The sequence below is a fragment of the Narcine bancroftii genome, chromosome 2 (assembly GCF_036971445.1).
Source record: "Narcine bancroftii isolate sNarBan1 chromosome 2, sNarBan1.hap1, whole genome shotgun sequence".
Lineage (NCBI taxonomy): Eukaryota > Metazoa > Chordata > Chondrichthyes > Torpediniformes > Narcinidae > Narcine > Narcine bancroftii.
In genome coordinates this window covers 65,430,597-65,448,766 of record NC_091470.1, presented here as the reverse complement: position 1 = coordinate 65,448,766, position 18,170 = coordinate 65,430,597, and the positions used below count along the sequence as shown (strand labels likewise).

The 18,170-nt window shown below is 39.6% G+C and overlaps 1 protein-coding gene across 4 annotated transcripts in view; it reads left to right on the top strand.

Annotated features, from left to right (window-relative positions):
* The window catches only part of kiaa0586 (KIAA0586 ortholog), a 427,045-nt gene that overhangs the window by 248,180 nt on the left and 160,695 nt on the right, over nt 1-18,170 (top strand). For all 4 annotated transcript variants that reach the window (XM_069916886.1, XM_069916884.1, XM_069916883.1 and 1 more), the window contains one exon: nt 570-686. In XM_069916886.1, the coding sequence (XP_069772987.1) occupies nt 570-686 (117 nt within the window). The remainder of the gene's footprint in view (nt 1-569; nt 687-18,170) is intronic.

The window sequence follows — 18,170 nt, the reverse complement described above, 5'->3', positions numbered from 1 at the left end:
TTGAGTAGAGTCCAAATGCTAGTGTTTATTGAGGCGATTAATCATTTCTGGTCATGAAATTCAAAGAACAATTGTGGGCTGACACCATACAAAGCAATGTCAAGGGGGGAGGGGGTGTGGTGGAGGTGTTCCATATTGATCTTGTCTGGCCTACATAGCACTGAAGTCATATTTCATGGTTGGCTGTAATTGCTTTTAGGTACAAAGGATGGGTAGTAAATGCTACATGATGAGTTACACCCACCACGCAAGAAATAATAAAAATTTGATTGTTGCTGTAGATTGGTGGATTTTGGTATTCAGTAACTCTGAAACTATCCATCAAGCAAATTGTTTTGGATAATAATCCTAAATTAAATTTAAGTCGACCAAAACAAATTTAAATGACAAAGGCAGATCACAGTGGATTGCTTGAATAGAAAAACTTTTCATTGAGAACTTTCAGCAACTCTCACAACTAGAACATGCATTTTCAAGAAATTTTCATTGCGAAGTGAACCCTTTACAAATTGTATTATTCTTATTTTTATCTTTTCTTCAAATAACTGGAAATGAAAATTTGTCTTCAGGTGTTGCCAAATGTGGATATTGATAGTCTTCCTAGTATCAGTCCAGCAGCAAGCCAAGGATCATCAAGCCCTGAGCAGCAGTACATGATGCCACAGGCTGCACCAACTCTGAAACAGGTACTTCTCTTGTCAGTGCACCTCATTGTTTTTTCCTGATTGATGGTATATTTGATTTATAATATGGTGTATTTAATTTTTTTTAAAGAAACATTTCCTTATAATCAATATTTAGATAATATTCCCACTTAGGAGTAGATATAGTTAAATAATATTTGGAAGTTACTTCTTACCTGACACACTAAGCATAAGCAAAAAGGACTGATGTCAGATTTCATTGGAACAGGATGCAAAAAATCAATAGTTGAAGTTTGCAGGATCATTTAAGTGAGCAGCGTATCTGTGGGACAGCTGGCAAAAACTGTGAACCCTACTATATTTAAGAGAACTCTGAATTTTTGTTAGCTAAATGTTTAGAGCAGAAACATACTTAGACGTGTACCCACTAATCAAATTTTGAGAGTTTAGAGCCAAGTCCATCTTCCCACTACTGATTTTGGGCAGGTTAAAATTGTAAGGGCATATCAAAATCTTAAAGACCTTGAATAGATTGCAATTCTAGGGTGCAGTTCAGGACAACTGCTAGCCATTCTGCAATCCTGGATCAGATTAGGCTTCATCACCACTCTAGCCATGGCCTATGACAAACTTGAATTCTCTTCCATAAGGCTGAATGTGTGGTTAGTGTAATCAGAGCTGTGTTCCTTTGTAATTATTCCTTCCCGCCATAAATCAAATACTTTATCCTACATATGGAACAGAGATGCCTTCTGGTTAAACAGTCTCAAACTTAAAGCAAATGTGATTCCAGTAGGTATGAATTCTATTCTCCAATTTGTTGCAAAAGATACAGTGATAGTTTCTAAAAGGAAATATAAGGAATCATTATTAATCTAATTTGCCAAGGGTTCTTTAACAAATGGAGGTTTTAGCCGTTGTCTTGACACAGAAATTCCAATAAAAACACATAGAAACACTGGAGGAACTCAGCCAGTTTCGCAGTGTCCATAGTCCCGGTGCTCATATTGTGGCCTTCCCTACATCAGAGAGACTGGATGCAGACTGGGAGATCGCTTTGTTGAGCATTTTGACCCTGTCCACTGCAATAGTGTGGACCTCCCAGTAGCCACCTATTTCATTTCCCCGTCCCATTTCCTTGCTGACATATCTGTCCATGGTCTCGTGCACTGACAGAATGAGACCATCTGCAAATTTGGAGGAACGACATTTCATCTTCTGTCTGTACCCTCCAACCAATGGCATTAACATCAATTTCTCCAGTTTCCATTAACCCCACCCTGTCACCTTTTCCCCAGTTCTATCTCTCTCTCTCTTCCATTTTCCCTCTGTCTGATATCACAGAGCCAAAATCAATTCTTTTGTTTGTTTGGACTCCTCCCCCTCCCATTCTTCTTATTCTGATGCCTTCCTGTTCTTTGTTTATTCCTTGAAGAAAGGTGCAGACCTGAAATGTCAGTAATATATCTTTATCTTCATGGACACTGTGAGACTAGCTAAGTTCCTCCAGCATTTCTATGTGTTTTTACTACAATCACAGCATCTGGAGATTTTCATATTCCTCTACAGAGTTATCATTAGAAGTTGTTTACCTCTTTTTTTTGTGGTGAACCTAAATTTCAATTTGTTAGACATTTATCAAACTGATGAGAACAAAAAGGTAAAACAGATCAATTATTTTAAAATTAAGAGAACACAAAGCAAGATTTAACTTATTACAATTTAAGTTCTTTGATGCCTTTTTGGCTTTGTTTTAATTTTTATATAGCATCATTGCACCAGATGTTTGGCTGGACACTGTGTTGGCTTCAAAGACTGTGTTGTATGTAGTTTTCTGCTATTACTCAAAAGTAATCACTACACATTCTACAACCTATTGAAATAACCAACTATGCACTCAATTATTTTCATGTGCTCAATCTTTTCATTTTTCTGAAAATAATGAAAGGATCCATTTAGTTTATGATATTAAGACTTCATCTATTTTTCTTAACCAAAATGTATCTGTATTGTAAATTTAGACAAGGAAAAATGCACATATTTGATTTAAGTCGGTGAGATTATTCATGTAGAAGTAAAATGAAGTAAATACTGGATATCAGAAATATAAACAGGAATTGCTGGACTTGGACAGTATCTGTGGAGATATTAACACAGTTAGCATCTCAAGTCAGTAACCTTTTATCAGTTCTTAAATGGATCATCCACATCATATTTAAAAATTGACTGCAAATATTATTCCATAAGAGTAACTAGAAATAGGGACATATACATCCAGTAAAATGTTTATGCTTTGCTTTTGTTGAATGAAGCTAAGCTGCATGATGGCCAGCTTTTCATAAAACTGTTACCAGGGTAGTTTGTCACAAAACAGTAAATTACCCGTCAGTAAATTATTACTGTTCTTACTGTTTCTTTGAATCAGTATTAGTCATCGCTGAATTGGATTGACACCAACATTTTCAGACATTCCTTCTCTTTGAAATACAATCACTGGCATAAGTGCAAAGCTGGTTTTTGGACTTGCTATCAGTGGATCATTCATAGTTAACCCATTGTATGACTCAGTGGCACAGCTGTGAGTCAGTGATTCATTCCAGACAAGAGCGCAAAAACTTTGGTTGACACTCCATCTTTGTATTTATTAACAAGGTTAAGCAGGAAAGGCTGCAGACGCTGTGATTGTGGTGCAATAAACAAAGGTGTTGGAGAAACTCGACCTGTCACCATTCCCTCCCCATCACCTCTCTTCTAATCTTCCAAATATCCACCTATGACCTTTTACCAATTCACCTGTATTCCTTCTGCTACCCCTTCTTACCTTCTTACACCTTTTCCTTCAGGCGCTTTTCTACTCTTTGCTCATAACTTGTCAAAGGGCTCAGGCCCAAAACAAAAAAAAAAATAGGTCACCATTTACTTCCTATAGATGCTGCATAACCTGCTGTTTTTCCAGCACCGTTTGCTCATATTAACAGAGTGTGCAATCAATTGGATGAGTCATTAAATACAGGTCCCATCTTCATTCCCTTTGGCTCTATTTTGAAGAGTGACAAAATTAATCTGAATGCTCTGGTCAATATTTAATCTGCAACCAAAATAGAACACCAGTGAAACTTAAGTCAGTGAGTGTCATGGATAAGACACTCCAATGGCTGGTCAGTTTCTGTGGGTGTTACAGGGCAATCATCCCAGGACTACTGCAGTTTCGTCTACACAATGTCCTCCACTTATTTGTCTTCAGTTGCTTTAATTATGACCCCCCCTTCATGAGGCAAATAATATTTGCACCACAATAAGTTACAAATGTGAAAGAATAATTTCCACTTGGACAGCTTCAAACATCATTCAAGAAGCACAGTGCCATCCAGGATAAAGTAGCACACTGAATTATATGCCACCTTCACCCGAAGCATTAATTCCCTCCATGTCACTGTGCCATGGCTGCAGCTCAGACTGACCATCTGACAAATCCTGACCACTACCACCAGAAGGACAGAGACAGCAGATGCATCTTAATACATTTCCTGCAGGTGATCCTTCAAACTACAAACTACAAAATTGGAAACATATTGTCACACTGTTGTCATCACTGGGTCCAAATCCTGGAGATCCCCCTTTCAACAGCTTTGTGGGAGGGTACTGCATCTGTTGAAGAAAGGCCACTCTCATCGTCCCACGAGCAACAAGTATTGTGCAAAATATGTTGGTTTTGCCAGTGGCGCTTGCATCATGTGCGATGAACTTCAACAAAAAAAATCACTGAACTGTTTATCTAGTCAGTCACTCACTGCTGTTTGTAGGAACTAGATCTACATAAATTGGTTGCCAGATTAAAACATATATACTTTTTTTTTAAACCTCTGATTTGAAAAACTGTTGAGATGTTCCAAGATTATGAAAGATATATAACAACAAATTGTTCTTTCACTTAACTAACATTGAGATGTACAACGTATTTTCCATCATTGTATACTAAAGTAACAAACTTAAACATTGAGGTCTCTATGTGATAACTTGTAGTTAAATTATAATCCTTGCATAAATTCTCCACACATATTCTTATTTGGAGCAACTAACATCCTTCTCTGTCCAGAGATAAGGCACTTTGGTGTGTCATTTGTTGACATTGCAGCATCATCTGCAAAGATTTCTCTGGAATGTAACAGGCCCTTTCAGTCCATGAGCTCATGCAGCCCACTTACACCCAATTGATCTATAAATCCTCGGTACATTTTGAAGGATGGGAGGAAACTGGAGCACCCGGAGGTAAAGCACGCAGACATGGTGAGAATGTACCAACTCCTTACAGACTGCACAGGATTCTAACCCCCATCCCGATCGCTAACCATGCTGGTGCAGCAATAACATGCTTCCTGTGGCAATATGATTAAAGAAAACTTTCTTTTCTGCTAGATGATAGGTGATACTTTTCCATAAAAAATGACACCCTCACTGCAGAGAGCACATGGTTGTGATATAATTTGACTATTGCTACAGCTGCCATGTTTTCTGGAAACATGACCTCTGATGTAATTATTTTTTATTGGAAGCATCATCTCCCTTGTCAGGTCTTACAATATTTATTAAAGCCATCTCTGAGGGAAAACACTGACAGAAATATGACCAAGAGTACACGATGAAGTTCAGTGGTTCCTGTTCTCTAGATGGGACTGAAAGACCCACTGATCACATCCATTTGTGAACTGAATGAAACCTGATGCATCTATCATTTTCACTTCTTAATTTCTTCCCATTGACTGCCTTAGAATAGTCAATTCGTACATTGACTTTAAATTTACCTCACTTGCAGTTTGATGAGGATTTCACAGAACTGAATGGGTGGACTGCATTGCATTGACATAACCACTATTGATTTTAAAAGCAGACCAAAGGATCCAAAGTTTTAGTCACTGTTTATCCCTGCCGAGCAGCAATCCCCCAAGTTGTTAATGTTGTTTTTCTCCCAGCTCTGGCAGGTTAGCCTGTTTATGCAGCATGCAGCATATATCAGTGATAATTTTGTTAGTTTATATTGCAGGGCATGCCTCAACTGATTCAGGCAATGGAATCTCATCAATGAGATACAAATGGTATTTTCCACTTCCATCCTAGTACTTTGGTGGATTTGTTGTATTGATGGTGTGATTGGAGTATGAAGAGATGCAGGAAACTGCAGGACTAAAGGATAGCCATTGCTCATCCATCACTCAAGGTAGTGCCGGCAGGTGAAAAATGCCCCACTGCACCGACTCTTCAAATACACAAGTAACAGGGGTTGCCAGAAAATGTAGCATTCACCATCATCCATAAACAGAGTGTACCTTTAGGGAATTAAACCCATTTTGTTGATGAAAGGATTTGGTTTATTAATCAGTCTTCATGGGAAGCCAGTAAAGCTGGCAAATGCCCAAGACACTACTTTCTCCTCACTGAAATCAAAAACTGCAGATTCCTTCCTTTTGCAAGTGGTGTCTCTTCTGCTGTTGCATTCAGCAGGAAACTGTGAAATATACCATAAACCTGCTGCCTTGGAAACTGAGAGGCATGATAATCTTGAAATTAGAGAAAGCATTTTGGACACAAGGGTGAAGGCATCATGATTAATCTAGAAGTGAGTGCAATACTGTTACAGCACCAGGAATCGGAAGCAGGGTTTGAATCCCACGCTGTCTGTAAGGAATTTGTACGTTCTCCCTGTGTCTGCGTGGATTTTCCATAGGGACTCCTGTTTCCTCCCACCATTCCAAATGTACTGGGAGTTGTAGGTCAATTGGGTGTAATTGGTCGGCTATATGTTCAAATTTAAATTTACTCCTGCAAAAAGCCAGTAAATTTTGAAAAACATTGGTGCAAATTAGGATTTCATAGGAACACTCATATATTAATACAAAAGCATCTTCAACTTAGGCATGACTAAATAGCTATTTTGTTTATTCAATCTTTTAAATGTGTTTTCCATTGCTTGGATGCTCTCCCATTTTGTGACTTCTTTTCCACGTTGTGAAAAATAGGATCCATACAACTGTGGAACCCTTGTTGTTTTATTAATGCATCAAAAATTGGAGTAAATACAAACTAGGGTGTTTTTAAATGATTATTTGTCTATGAATTTTGAAAACTAAGATTTAAAAATTTATTGCATCAAAACCAATAAAAGCAATATCATCTTCCCACTTTGGATTATGCAGGAGTACCATTTAACAAACGGTAGCAATTGCTGGCATTATTCGATGTATGAGCTAAGGCAGTGAGAGCCTATTGGTTATTTGAGTGGTGGGGGGAAGGGAAGCAAAACATCTTTAGGTGGACACTGTCCAATAGCTGTCACTAAGTAGTGATTAGAACAGAAACCTTAAATTCAAAAGCTATAAATAAAATTGAAAGAGTGCAGAGAAGATTTATGAGGATGTTCTTGGTACTTGAGGAACTGAGTTACAGGGAAAAGTTAAACAAGTTTGGACTTTATTCCCTGGAGCATAGAAGAATGAGGATAGATTTGATCGAGGTATTCAAAATAATCATATATAATCATATAATGATTACAGCACGGAAACAGGCCATTTTGGCCCTTCTAGTCCACATCAAACTAAGTACTCTCCTCTAGTCCCACCTGCCTGCACCCTGTCCATAACCCTCCATTCCCCTCCCATCCATATACCTATCCAATTTTTAATGGCAAAATTGACTCTGCCGCCATTACTTCTCCTGGAAGCTCATTTCAAACAGCCACCACTCTCTGAGTAAAGAAGTTACAATGATGAGTATAGATAGAGAAAATGCAAGTAAAATCATGGGAGCGGGAATGTCACAGCAGGAGGAGGAGTGGAGGAGTCGGGAGAGTGGTGAGTATAAGTAAGGGAGTTTTAAAAAGAGTGAGGAGGGCATCGGAAAGGTTAAACAGAGTGTTGATTTGTGGAAGTGAGTACTTGAGATAAGTGGCAGGGACAAATGAAAGGAGGGGAAGCTGGAGGGGTGACCAGTGTGTAAGAGTGGCCCAGTGTAGGAGTGGACCTTTGAGGCTTTGGCTCGAGAGCCTTCAACGAGTAGAGGCTGAGAACAAGCTTGCTTCCAGTTAGGTAAGGCCCGATAAAATCCTTTAATTAAATTTCGAGTAGGTAATGGAGTCAGCTGGGGCAGTGGATTGATCAGATTGGAGGATGTGGGAAATCTGGGACTCCCTGAAGCTCCTGTCCATTGCTGCCTCCCGAATGATCCAAAGTTCATCCAGCTGCAGCTCCTGACAAATTGAGTTAGGGAACTGGGGCTGCAGTTGGATGAACTTTGGATCATTCGGGTGGCAGCAATGGACAGGAGCTTCAGGGAATCAGTCACCCCAAAAAGTCAGAAAGCAGGTAGCTGGGTGACTGTCAGGAGATGGAAGGGGAATAGACAGAGAGAGCAGAGCACACCTTTGGCCTTTTTGGTTACTGTTGGTGAGGATGACCTACAAGGGACATCTCTGGCTCCGAAACTGGACCCTCAGCTCAGAAAGGAAGGAAGGAAAAGAAGAGAGCAGTAGTGATAGAGAATTTGATTGTTAGGAGGACAGATAAGAGGTTCTGTGGGAGAGATTGAGAATCCCGGATGGCCTGTTGCCTCCCTGGTGCCAAGGTCTGCGATATCTCGGTTCAAGTTCTCCGTACTCTCAGCAGGGAGGTGAGCAGCCAGATGTCATGGTCCAGGACCAATGATGTGGGAAGGAAAGATGAGGAGATCCTGCAAAGAGAGTTTAGGAAGTTAAAGTTTAAGAAGTGCAAAGTTAAAGGACAGGATCTCCAGGGTTGTGATCTCAGGAATGCTACCCATGCCACGTGCTAGTGAGGCTAGAAATAGGAAGTTAATGCAGTCAAGTACATAGCTAAATAGATGGAGGGTTTCATGTTTTTGGACAATTGGGCTCTGTTCCAGGGAAGGTGGGACCTGTTCCAATGGAATGGTTTGCACCTGAACTGGAGGGGGAACTAACATCCTTGCAGGTAAGTTTGCTAGTGCTGTTCCAGGTGGTTTAAAATAGATTTGTGGGGGATGGGAACCTGAGTGTAAGAGCAGATAGTGAGGTGGAGGAGGATAAAGGTCATGCGAGGACTGCTTGTATAAACAGAAATCAAAAATTTGTACATGATAGAAGTGTTCTCAGGGGCATATTTCAATGCAAAATGTACTATCGGAAGGGCAGACAAGCTTAGGGTGTGGATTGGCATGTGGGATTACGACATTATTGCTATTAGTGAGACTTGGTTTTAGGAGGGGCAGGACTGGCAGCTCCATGTTCTGGAGTTCCATTGTTTCAGACATGACAGAGGGGGAGATATGAAAGGGGGAGGAGTGGCATTGGTATTCAGGGAAAATATCACAGCTGCGCTTAGACAGCCCAGAGGGCTCATCTACAGAGGCCTTATGGGTGGAGTTAAGGAACAGGAAAGGTGTGACCACACTGACAGGGTTGTATTATACATCACCCAATGGTCAGAGAAAATTGGAGGAGCAAATCTGTGGAGAGATAGCAGAATGATGTAAGAAACAGAAAGTTGTGATAGTAGCTGATTTTAACTTTACACATATTAACTGGGATTCTCATACTGTAAAAGGGCAGGATGGCTTGGAGTTTGTCAAAAGAATTCAGGAAAGTTTTCTATATCTAAATATAGACGTACCAATGAGAGAGGATGCAGTACTTGATCTCCTACTAGGGAACCAGACAGTCAGGTGACAGAAGTATGTGTAGGTGAACATTTTGGGTCCAGTGACCATAAAATAATTAGTTTCAAATTAATTATGGATAAGGATAGGTCTGGTCCTCAAGTTGAGATTCTAAATGGGATTAAGACCAATTTTGTGGAAACAAGAAAGGATCTAGGAAGAGTGGATTGGGATAAGTTGTTTTCTGGCAAGGATGTGTTCAATAAGTGGAAGGCCTTCAAAGGTGAAAGTTTGAGAGTGCCAAATTTGCATGTTCCTGTTAGGATTAAAGGCAAAGTTAACAGGCATAAGGAACCCTGGTTTTCAAGGGATATTAGCCATCTGGTTAAGAGGAAATGGGAGGTGTATAACAGGTATAGGCAACAAGGAACAAATGAGGTATGGGAAGAGTAAAGAAAATGTAAGAAAATACTTAAGAATGAAATCAGGAAGGCAAAAAGATATGAAGTTGCTTTTGCACATCATGTAAAGATAAACCTGAAAGGTTTCTATATGTAGGTTAAGGGTAAAAGGATAGTAAGGGGCAAAATTGGCACCCAAGAAGATCAGAGTTGTCATCTATATGTGGAGCCTCACAAGATGGGGGAGATCTTAAATAGTTTTTTTGCATCAGTATTTACTCAGGAAGGAATGGAAACAAGCAGTAGTGTCATGGAACATATAGAGGAGTAAGTACTTGCTGCCTTCCAGTGAATAAAAGTAGATAAATCCCCCAGGCCTGACATGATATTACCTTGGACCTTGAGGGAGACTAGAGTAGAAATTGCAGGGGCCCTGGCAGAAATATTTAAAATATCCTTAGCCAGGTGCTGGAAGATTGGAGGGCAGCTCATGTTGTGCCGTTTGGTGAAAAATGCACCAAAAGTAAACCAGGAAATTACAGGCAGGTGAGTCTGATGTCAGTAATAGGTAAATTATTGGAGGGTGTTCTGAGAGATTGGAATTACAAGTATTTGTACAACCAAAGGCTGATTAAGGATAGTCAGCGTGAATTTATGTGTGGTAGGTCATATTTAACGAATCTTGTAGAATTTATCAAGGACGTTATTAAGAAAGTAGATGAAGAAAAGACTGTGGATGTTGACAAGGTCCCACGTGGGAGGTTAGTTCAGGAGTTCAGATACCAGGTATCCATTGAGAGGTTGTAAACTGGATTCGAAATTGGCTGAATGTGAGAAGACAGAGAGTGGTAGTGGATGATTGCTTCTCAAGCTGGAGGCCTGTGATTAGTGGTTGCCTCAGGGATTGGTGCTGAGACCATTGTTCTTTGTTGTCAAAAGCAATGATCTGGATGATAATGTGGCAAATTTGATCATAAAGTTTACTGATGACACTAAGATTGGAGGCATTGTTGTCAGCGAGGAAAGCTTTCAAACCTTGCAGAGGGATCTGGACCAGCTGGTAAAATGAACCAGAGAATGGCAGATGGAATTTAATGTAGACACATGTGAGGTGTTGTATTTTGGAAAAACAAGCAAAGGTAGGACATAACACAGTAAATGGTAGGGCCCCGAGAAGTGGTAGACATGATTGTAAAGAAAGCTTTTTGCATCTTGGTCTTCGTAAATCAAAGAATTGAATATTGGAACTGTGATGTTATGGTGAGGTTATATAAGACATTAGTGAGGCCAAATTTGGAGTATTGTATGAAGTTCTGGTCGCCTAACTACAGAAAAAGATGAAATAGTGATTTACTAGGATGTTGCCAGGTCTTCAGGAGTTGAGTTACAGGGAAAGATTAAACAGGTTAGGGTTTTATTCCTTAGAGCACAGAAGAATGAGGGGAGATTTGATGGAGGTTTACAAAATTATGAGAGATATAGACAGAGTAAATATAAGTAGGCTCTTTTCACTTAGATTAGGGGAGTTAAATATAAGAGAACATGGGTTTAGTGTGAAAGGGGAAAGGTTAAGGGGGAACATTAGGGGGAACTTCTTCACTCAGAGAGTTTGGAATGAGCTGCCAAATGACGTGGTAAACGCGGGATCAGTCTTGTTTTAAGAATAAATTGGATAGATACATGGATGGGAGAGATTTGGATGCGAGTCAATGGGACTAGCAGAATAATATTTTGGCACAGATGAGAAGGGCCAAAGGGCCTTTTTTCTGTGCTGTAGTGTTCTATGGCTCTAAGTAGGCTTTTTCCACTGATGTTAGATGAGATACAAACCAGAGGATATGGGTCAAGTGTGAAAGGAGAGAAGTTGAGGGGGAACTTTAGGGGGAATTTCTTCACAGAGAGTAATGGGAATGTGGAATGAGTAGCCAATTGAATGCAGGTTCAATTTTAACATTTAATAGAGATTTGGACAAATACCTGGATGAGAGGGGTATGGATGGATATGGACTGGGTGCAGGATAGTGGGGAAAAACAGAATAATAGTTCAGCACAGACTAGAAGAGCTGAATGGCCTGTTTTCTGTGCTGTAACATTCTGCACAAACTAGTTTTCATAAAGAACCAGTTTCAAAAAAACTAGAATCCTTTTGCCCTTCTGCACATTAAATTGATAAATTTCAATTTCTGCCTAAATTTCTCAATCGGACTCGAATTAATTTTGAAGATATGCATTATTCATTCGCTGCTTATTGATTGAGTAGATTCAGATGTGAAGATAGGTGAAGAAATCATGATTGCAACTGACAAGGGTTGAATTCCCTTCCATTCAGTCTTGAGGGAAGCAAAATATTGAAAGTTGGAACAGCTTAATGTAAATGCAACTTTGTTGTTTCTGATTTTCTTTTCTAAAATGTCAATTTCCCGAACTCTCTAAAAGAAGACGATTAATTTGATTTCCCTGCCACAAACCCTGTGTGTCCACTTCTTCTATGCCAGTCCTGGGCTTTTGCCAGTTAAGTAGGTTGACATAATGCATTTGAAAATCTGCTAATTCCTGATTGGGAAAGCTGATGACAAGAACATAAACATAACCCAGTGAGACACCAGGCTCTTTATGGAAAGGCACCTTTGCCCAGCACTTAACAGAACACCAATTAAATTCAAAGAAAGGCACTGTTGTGGCTCAAACAGGTCTCATACTTTACATTATTGTGCTGCTTTTTCCTTTAGCTTGTGAATAAATATCACGTGGTATCTTTACTCCACAAAACCTGAAACAGATGTGACTTTCAAAATTAATTTTTTACGATCTACTTTGCAGTTAGCTGTAAACTGTAATAGACAAACTGTTATTTTTCAAAATAATATGTTTGTTTAAATTCTCAAAAAATGAGGGAGTTCTGGAACAAATAATTTGTCCCCATTGTTTGTTAGATTTAATATATTGCCAAGGAATATAAAGCAGCTGCTTTTGATAAGTATAATGACTGAAAGGAAAACTTCAGCAAACATGCTATGTCCTATTACTTCATAAGTAAATCAGATTCTTTATCATTGCTTTGTAACATTTTGAGGATGATATCGCTGTTAAATGAGACATGAGGTGTCATGTTTTATTTTGAAAACCAACATAGCTTACTGAAAATACATTCTGCAGATTGCAGGAAAAGAAAGAAAAAATGTGAATGTGATTTTTTAAATAATTTATTATTAGCTTTTTCTAGCCAATTAAACAAATTTGCACTGTTGAAATTTTTGCAAAAGTGTGAAGCTTTGGTGATATAGCCTGTAACTATTTTTCCCTTCATGTGTTTAAATCAGATGGCTGTCGGCTGTATTAAATTATCTTTATCCAGCAGACTAGTGCATTTTAGCAAATCTGAAGAACACCACATCTCAGCAACAGGAACCAGTAACTTTTTTTGGAATTGTAGCGCTGGTAAAACAGCATGCTGCATGAATTAACTATTTAAAGTGAAACTGATATAGAAAAACAAGCATCCGTCCAAAAAGAACAAGCTTGCTCACGACTGCAAAATAAATGGAAAAGAATACTCATTTGAAGAACCTTGTTCTTTTCATTTAGGTGTGCTCGTTTTTATAAAAAGATCTAGGGTAGCATTCATTATACATAAACTTACAAAATGAAAACTTAGAGGATGATTAATTTAGGAACTTAAGACTTCCACATTCAGTTTTCTCCTCTTCACCATTCCTCATCACCATTTCCATTTAATTCTGCAGATTTTAGGACTGCTATTTTTCCATTCATGCTGCTTTTGCAGTTAATAATATATTGTAGATGAGAAGAAATCTGTTGCCTCTGACTGAGTGCAATGAATAAATTTTTTAAAAAATCAGCAACGTTCAAAAGAAAACCAGATAGTTCTGCATAGCTGTGTAGAATTTTGCATATAGTATTGTAGCGGGGTCGCTACGGTTATAGCTTGAGGTTTCATGGGTTGTAGCTCGAGGTTGAAAGAAGACTCGTACACCAAGGAAGTGTAATCAACACTGGCTTTATTGGACTGCAGCTCTGTCTTTTATAGGAAGCCAGCCTTGTCCCTACCAGGGCGTGGCTTGAGCGAGGCTGTCCCAGATGCACGGGCCCGGATTGGACCCCCTGCAATCTGCTGGAGATGATTGGTTGATTCGACCACTATTCCTGCGGCCTATGGGAGCTGGCATCTTTTCCCACGTGCTTTCTACCCAATCATCACATAGCGTCCACTTTGGTGGGTAACAGCCTGGTCTCATGTTGGTCAATGTGATGGCCCAGGAAATCAATTGTGTACCTGATCATTGTGTTCGATGGCTGCTTGCTGTGTCGGCCCGTGGCGCAGGCTGCGGGCTGCTACAGTATCACATTTAAATGAAGCACAAGTTTTAGGCTTGCTGTAAATATGTTCTGCAAATTGCAGAGAAAAATACAAGATAAGTGTAATGACAAATTTCTGCAAATCTCCACCACAAACTCTTCTCCTCAAATCCATCTTCCCTCTTCACAACTACCTGAAGCTGACCCAAATCCTCACGTTTGGTTTTATTTTTACTTCAAGCCCATTTTGCGCCAATAGTGATAACACCTTCTTCATTTGTTTGATGTCACCTGATTATATGTATATAACCCGATGAAGCAATGCATCTCCGGTTGACAGTAGAAACACACAAATGCTGGAGGAATCAGCAGGTCTCGCAGAGTCCATAGGGGATAAAGATATATGATTGATGTTTTGGGCCTGAGAAGGGCCTGAAGTTTTGTGCCTGAGAAGATCGAAGGCCTAAAACATCAGTTATCTATATTTACTTCCAATGGATGCCATAAGACCTGCTGTTCCTCCAGCATATCTGTGTTTTTAACTACAATCACGGCATTTGCAGACTTCATGTTTCACTCCAGACCATAATGCACACATACAGACACACAGTACATCCTACACACAAATGGCATATATACAGAACAATCCAAAATAAATACAGTAAAACCCCTGGTATCCGGGACCTGTGGGGATTGGTAGATGCCAGATAAGTGAGTTTTCCAGTTACTTGAGACTCACTCTTACAATGCGTAACTGATACACCTGCATTAAAAACAAACAGAATCAGAATCAAAATTTATTGTCAAGAACAAGTCATGAAATTTGGTGTTTAAAAGCAGCATCATAATGCAATCATTCAAAATGTAACCTTCTTACAACATTACTATATAAAAAAATAAAAATAGTGCATGAAAAGTAAGGCAGTGTCTTTGGTTCATTGATTATTCAGGAATCTGATGGCAGTGGAGAAGAAGCTGTCCTTATGCCACTGAGTGCTCTTCTTGAGGCTCCTGTACCTTTTTCCCAATGATAGCAGAGTGAAGAGAGAATGGCCTGGTGTTGGGGATCTTTGAAGATAGAGGCTGCTTTTTTAAGACACCGCCTCATGTAGATATCCTCGATAGAGTGAAGTCTGGTGCTTGTGTTTGGCTCTAAAGAACAATATAGGTTCAAGCTCTGAAGAACAATATAAAAACTGAAGTACCATACGCTTCAAACGTATAGTATAGAAAAGGCCATAATGAGGTCAAAACAAAAATATAATGAATTGGGGGGAGAGAGCCTATAAAATCCTCTCCTGGGAGTTGAGGGCAGAATAGGCCTCAAGGACGATCAATGTGATACAAACCAGGAATGACAGGATCTCGTACATCAAAAGAAATTAATAAGACTTTTAAGCAATTTTACAATAATCAATATAAAACAGCATTGGCAGGGGGACAGATAAAAATTGGAAGAACAGGAAGGGTTAGATTTACCCTTCACAGAGGAAGAAATACGAAAGGCATTGAGTTCATTACAGACTAACAAATCTCTGGGGGAGGATGGGTTCCCGCCTGAGTTTGAGAAGGAATTTAAGGGTTTATGGGGGTGGAAGACTAGGCAATTGAGACCCATACACTCCCAGAATCCTTTTTGTCAGCAATTATTATTCTCAAAAAAGGCAGGGATCCACTGAAACTGTCCTCTTACAGACCAATCTCATTACTAAATACAGATTATGAGATATTTGCCAAAGCCCTGGTGAATAAATTGGTGAAACATTTGGATAAATTAATAAACAAGGATCAAGTGGGCTTTGTGCAAAATAGCCAGGTTGCGAACAACATAAGCAAGCTACTGAGTATAATGCTTCTGGCACAGTCAAGGGATGAAAGAAGCGTAGCTGTAGCCGTGGATGCAGGGAAGGCATTTGGCAGTCTGAGGAGGACTTCTTGTTCAAGGTGATATAAAAATTGGGGCTAAATTTGTGACCAGCAGGCAAATTTTTTCATCCCACTGTCAAGATCTAGTAAACAAAGGTGTCTATTATCTCCAGCGCTATTCATACTAGCAGTGGAGCTATTGCTGACACTGTTCGCCAGGATACTGACATGAATGGATTTAGGGTAGGCCAAGAGGAACACTAAATCAATCTATTTGCTGATGATATGCTGATATATCTGACAGACCCAGTAAGTTCACTGGCCAGGCTACACTCTACTCTAGAAGAGTATGGAGACTTCTCTGGGTATAAGATCAATTGGAATAAGAGTGAGGTCATGCCACATACTAAAGGGGAATTATGGTCAATATCAAGAGAATAGTCATTTGAACTGGCTGCAAAATGGGATCAAATATCTAGGAGTTAGGGAGGATAATAACCTAAATTTATATAAGCTAAACTATACCCCTTTGCTCAGGAGAATTGAGGGGGTCTTAAATAGATGGATGACCTTGCCTATCATGCTGGTGGGCAGGGTCAACTGTATTAAAATGAATGTGTTGCAGAGACTTCAGTACCTCTTTCAAACTCTGCCCGTGGTGCAGCCCTGTAGATTCTTTCAGAACTTGTTAGAAGGTCTTTGTGAAATGGCAAGGTAACCATGGAAAAATTAACCTGTGAGCAGCTGAATTTTACCAGACTTTATGAAATATTATTGGGCAGCGCAGTCGAGGTATATTGCCTCACTATTTGAGGGGGGAGGGGTACTATCCTGGGCACAAATTGGTCTACTCACGGTGGGTGAAAAGGTTAGCAGGTTACTTTATGGGACACTAAATTATTATCAGACAAAAAAGACAACCCCATATTAAAACACACAATTTCTATATGGAACAAAATTAATCAATATGTAGGGTCTAAAGTGGGGCAGTCCCCAAAAATATCTGACTCTGAATAGATTAGTTACATCGACGGTGGACAACAAGATCCTGGACACCTGGTGTCGAAAGGGGGCCAGGTGTATTGAGGACTGTTACAAGTGGGAGCAACTAATGTAATTTGAGCAACTCAGAAATAAATATGACTTGTTGAATAAGATGTTCCTCCGCTACCTTCAGATAAGATCTTTTTTGAAGGATAAGTGAGGTTCATCCATGACCTTACCAACGTGCAGTGACAGAGACGCTGATTCGAAAGGGGAACACAGGGAATTTCATCTTGGCAATGTATTTCTTATTCCAAGCGGAAAGCCCTAAAATGGTCCTTCACAAATCAAGGCAAAGGTGGGAATCAGACTTAGGAACAATGATTGATGCTGGTCAGACCTGTGTTATGCAGCATGACTGCAATTATTAATGCGCAGTACAGGCTGGTGCAGTATAGCATTCTCCACCAGCTATATTTGACATGGCAAAAATTGAATAAGGCTAAACCAGAAATTTCAGACCAATGCTTCAGATGTGACATTGCGACAGGAACTTTTGTGAATGCAACCTGGACACGTGAGACCCTTCTGGGTAGAACAAGTTCAAGTCCTACAGGACCCTGAGTTGTTCCGATTGGGAAATATGATGGATATAAGGCTTAAGATGAAGCTGTCCAAATTCCAAATCCTATTTTTAATGATTGCTTTGGCAGTAGCCAGGAAGTACATAGCGGTTAATGGAAATCTGACTCTCATTTGGGCATTGTACGCTGGGATATGGAATTCCAAAGCTGTGTTCCCCTGGAGAAAATTACCTGTAACTTAAAGAAAAAATACAAAATTTTTCTAAAAATTTGGCAATCATATTTAAATTTCATAGGACATAGTTATAGTGTGGATCTGCATATTTTGCCACCGTCTTCCCTGTCTATCCTTCTACTGAGGGAAGGACAGACGTATCCATTCCATCCCAATCAAGTAAAGTCAAGAAAAATGTAACAGCCAAGGTGCTGGCCGTTGGGCCGTGACAAATCCCTGATGTGTTCCCTACCTTTGTTGTGGGTGTTTTGAATGTTGTACGTAATTGTGGTCTTTTGAGTGTGGGGAGGAGGGGAGGGAAGCGGAAAAATAGCTCCAATCCACAGTGTATTTTGTATATAATGAATATCTGTAATTTGTGATTGATTACTGGAAATTGAGTTTGAAAATTTATAAGTAAAATATTCAAAAAAATGTCTGGTGCCTGTGATGTCACAGGCAAAGGTAACAACCCTCTGGAGTTTATTCTTGTCCTGAGAGTTGGCGCCTCCATATC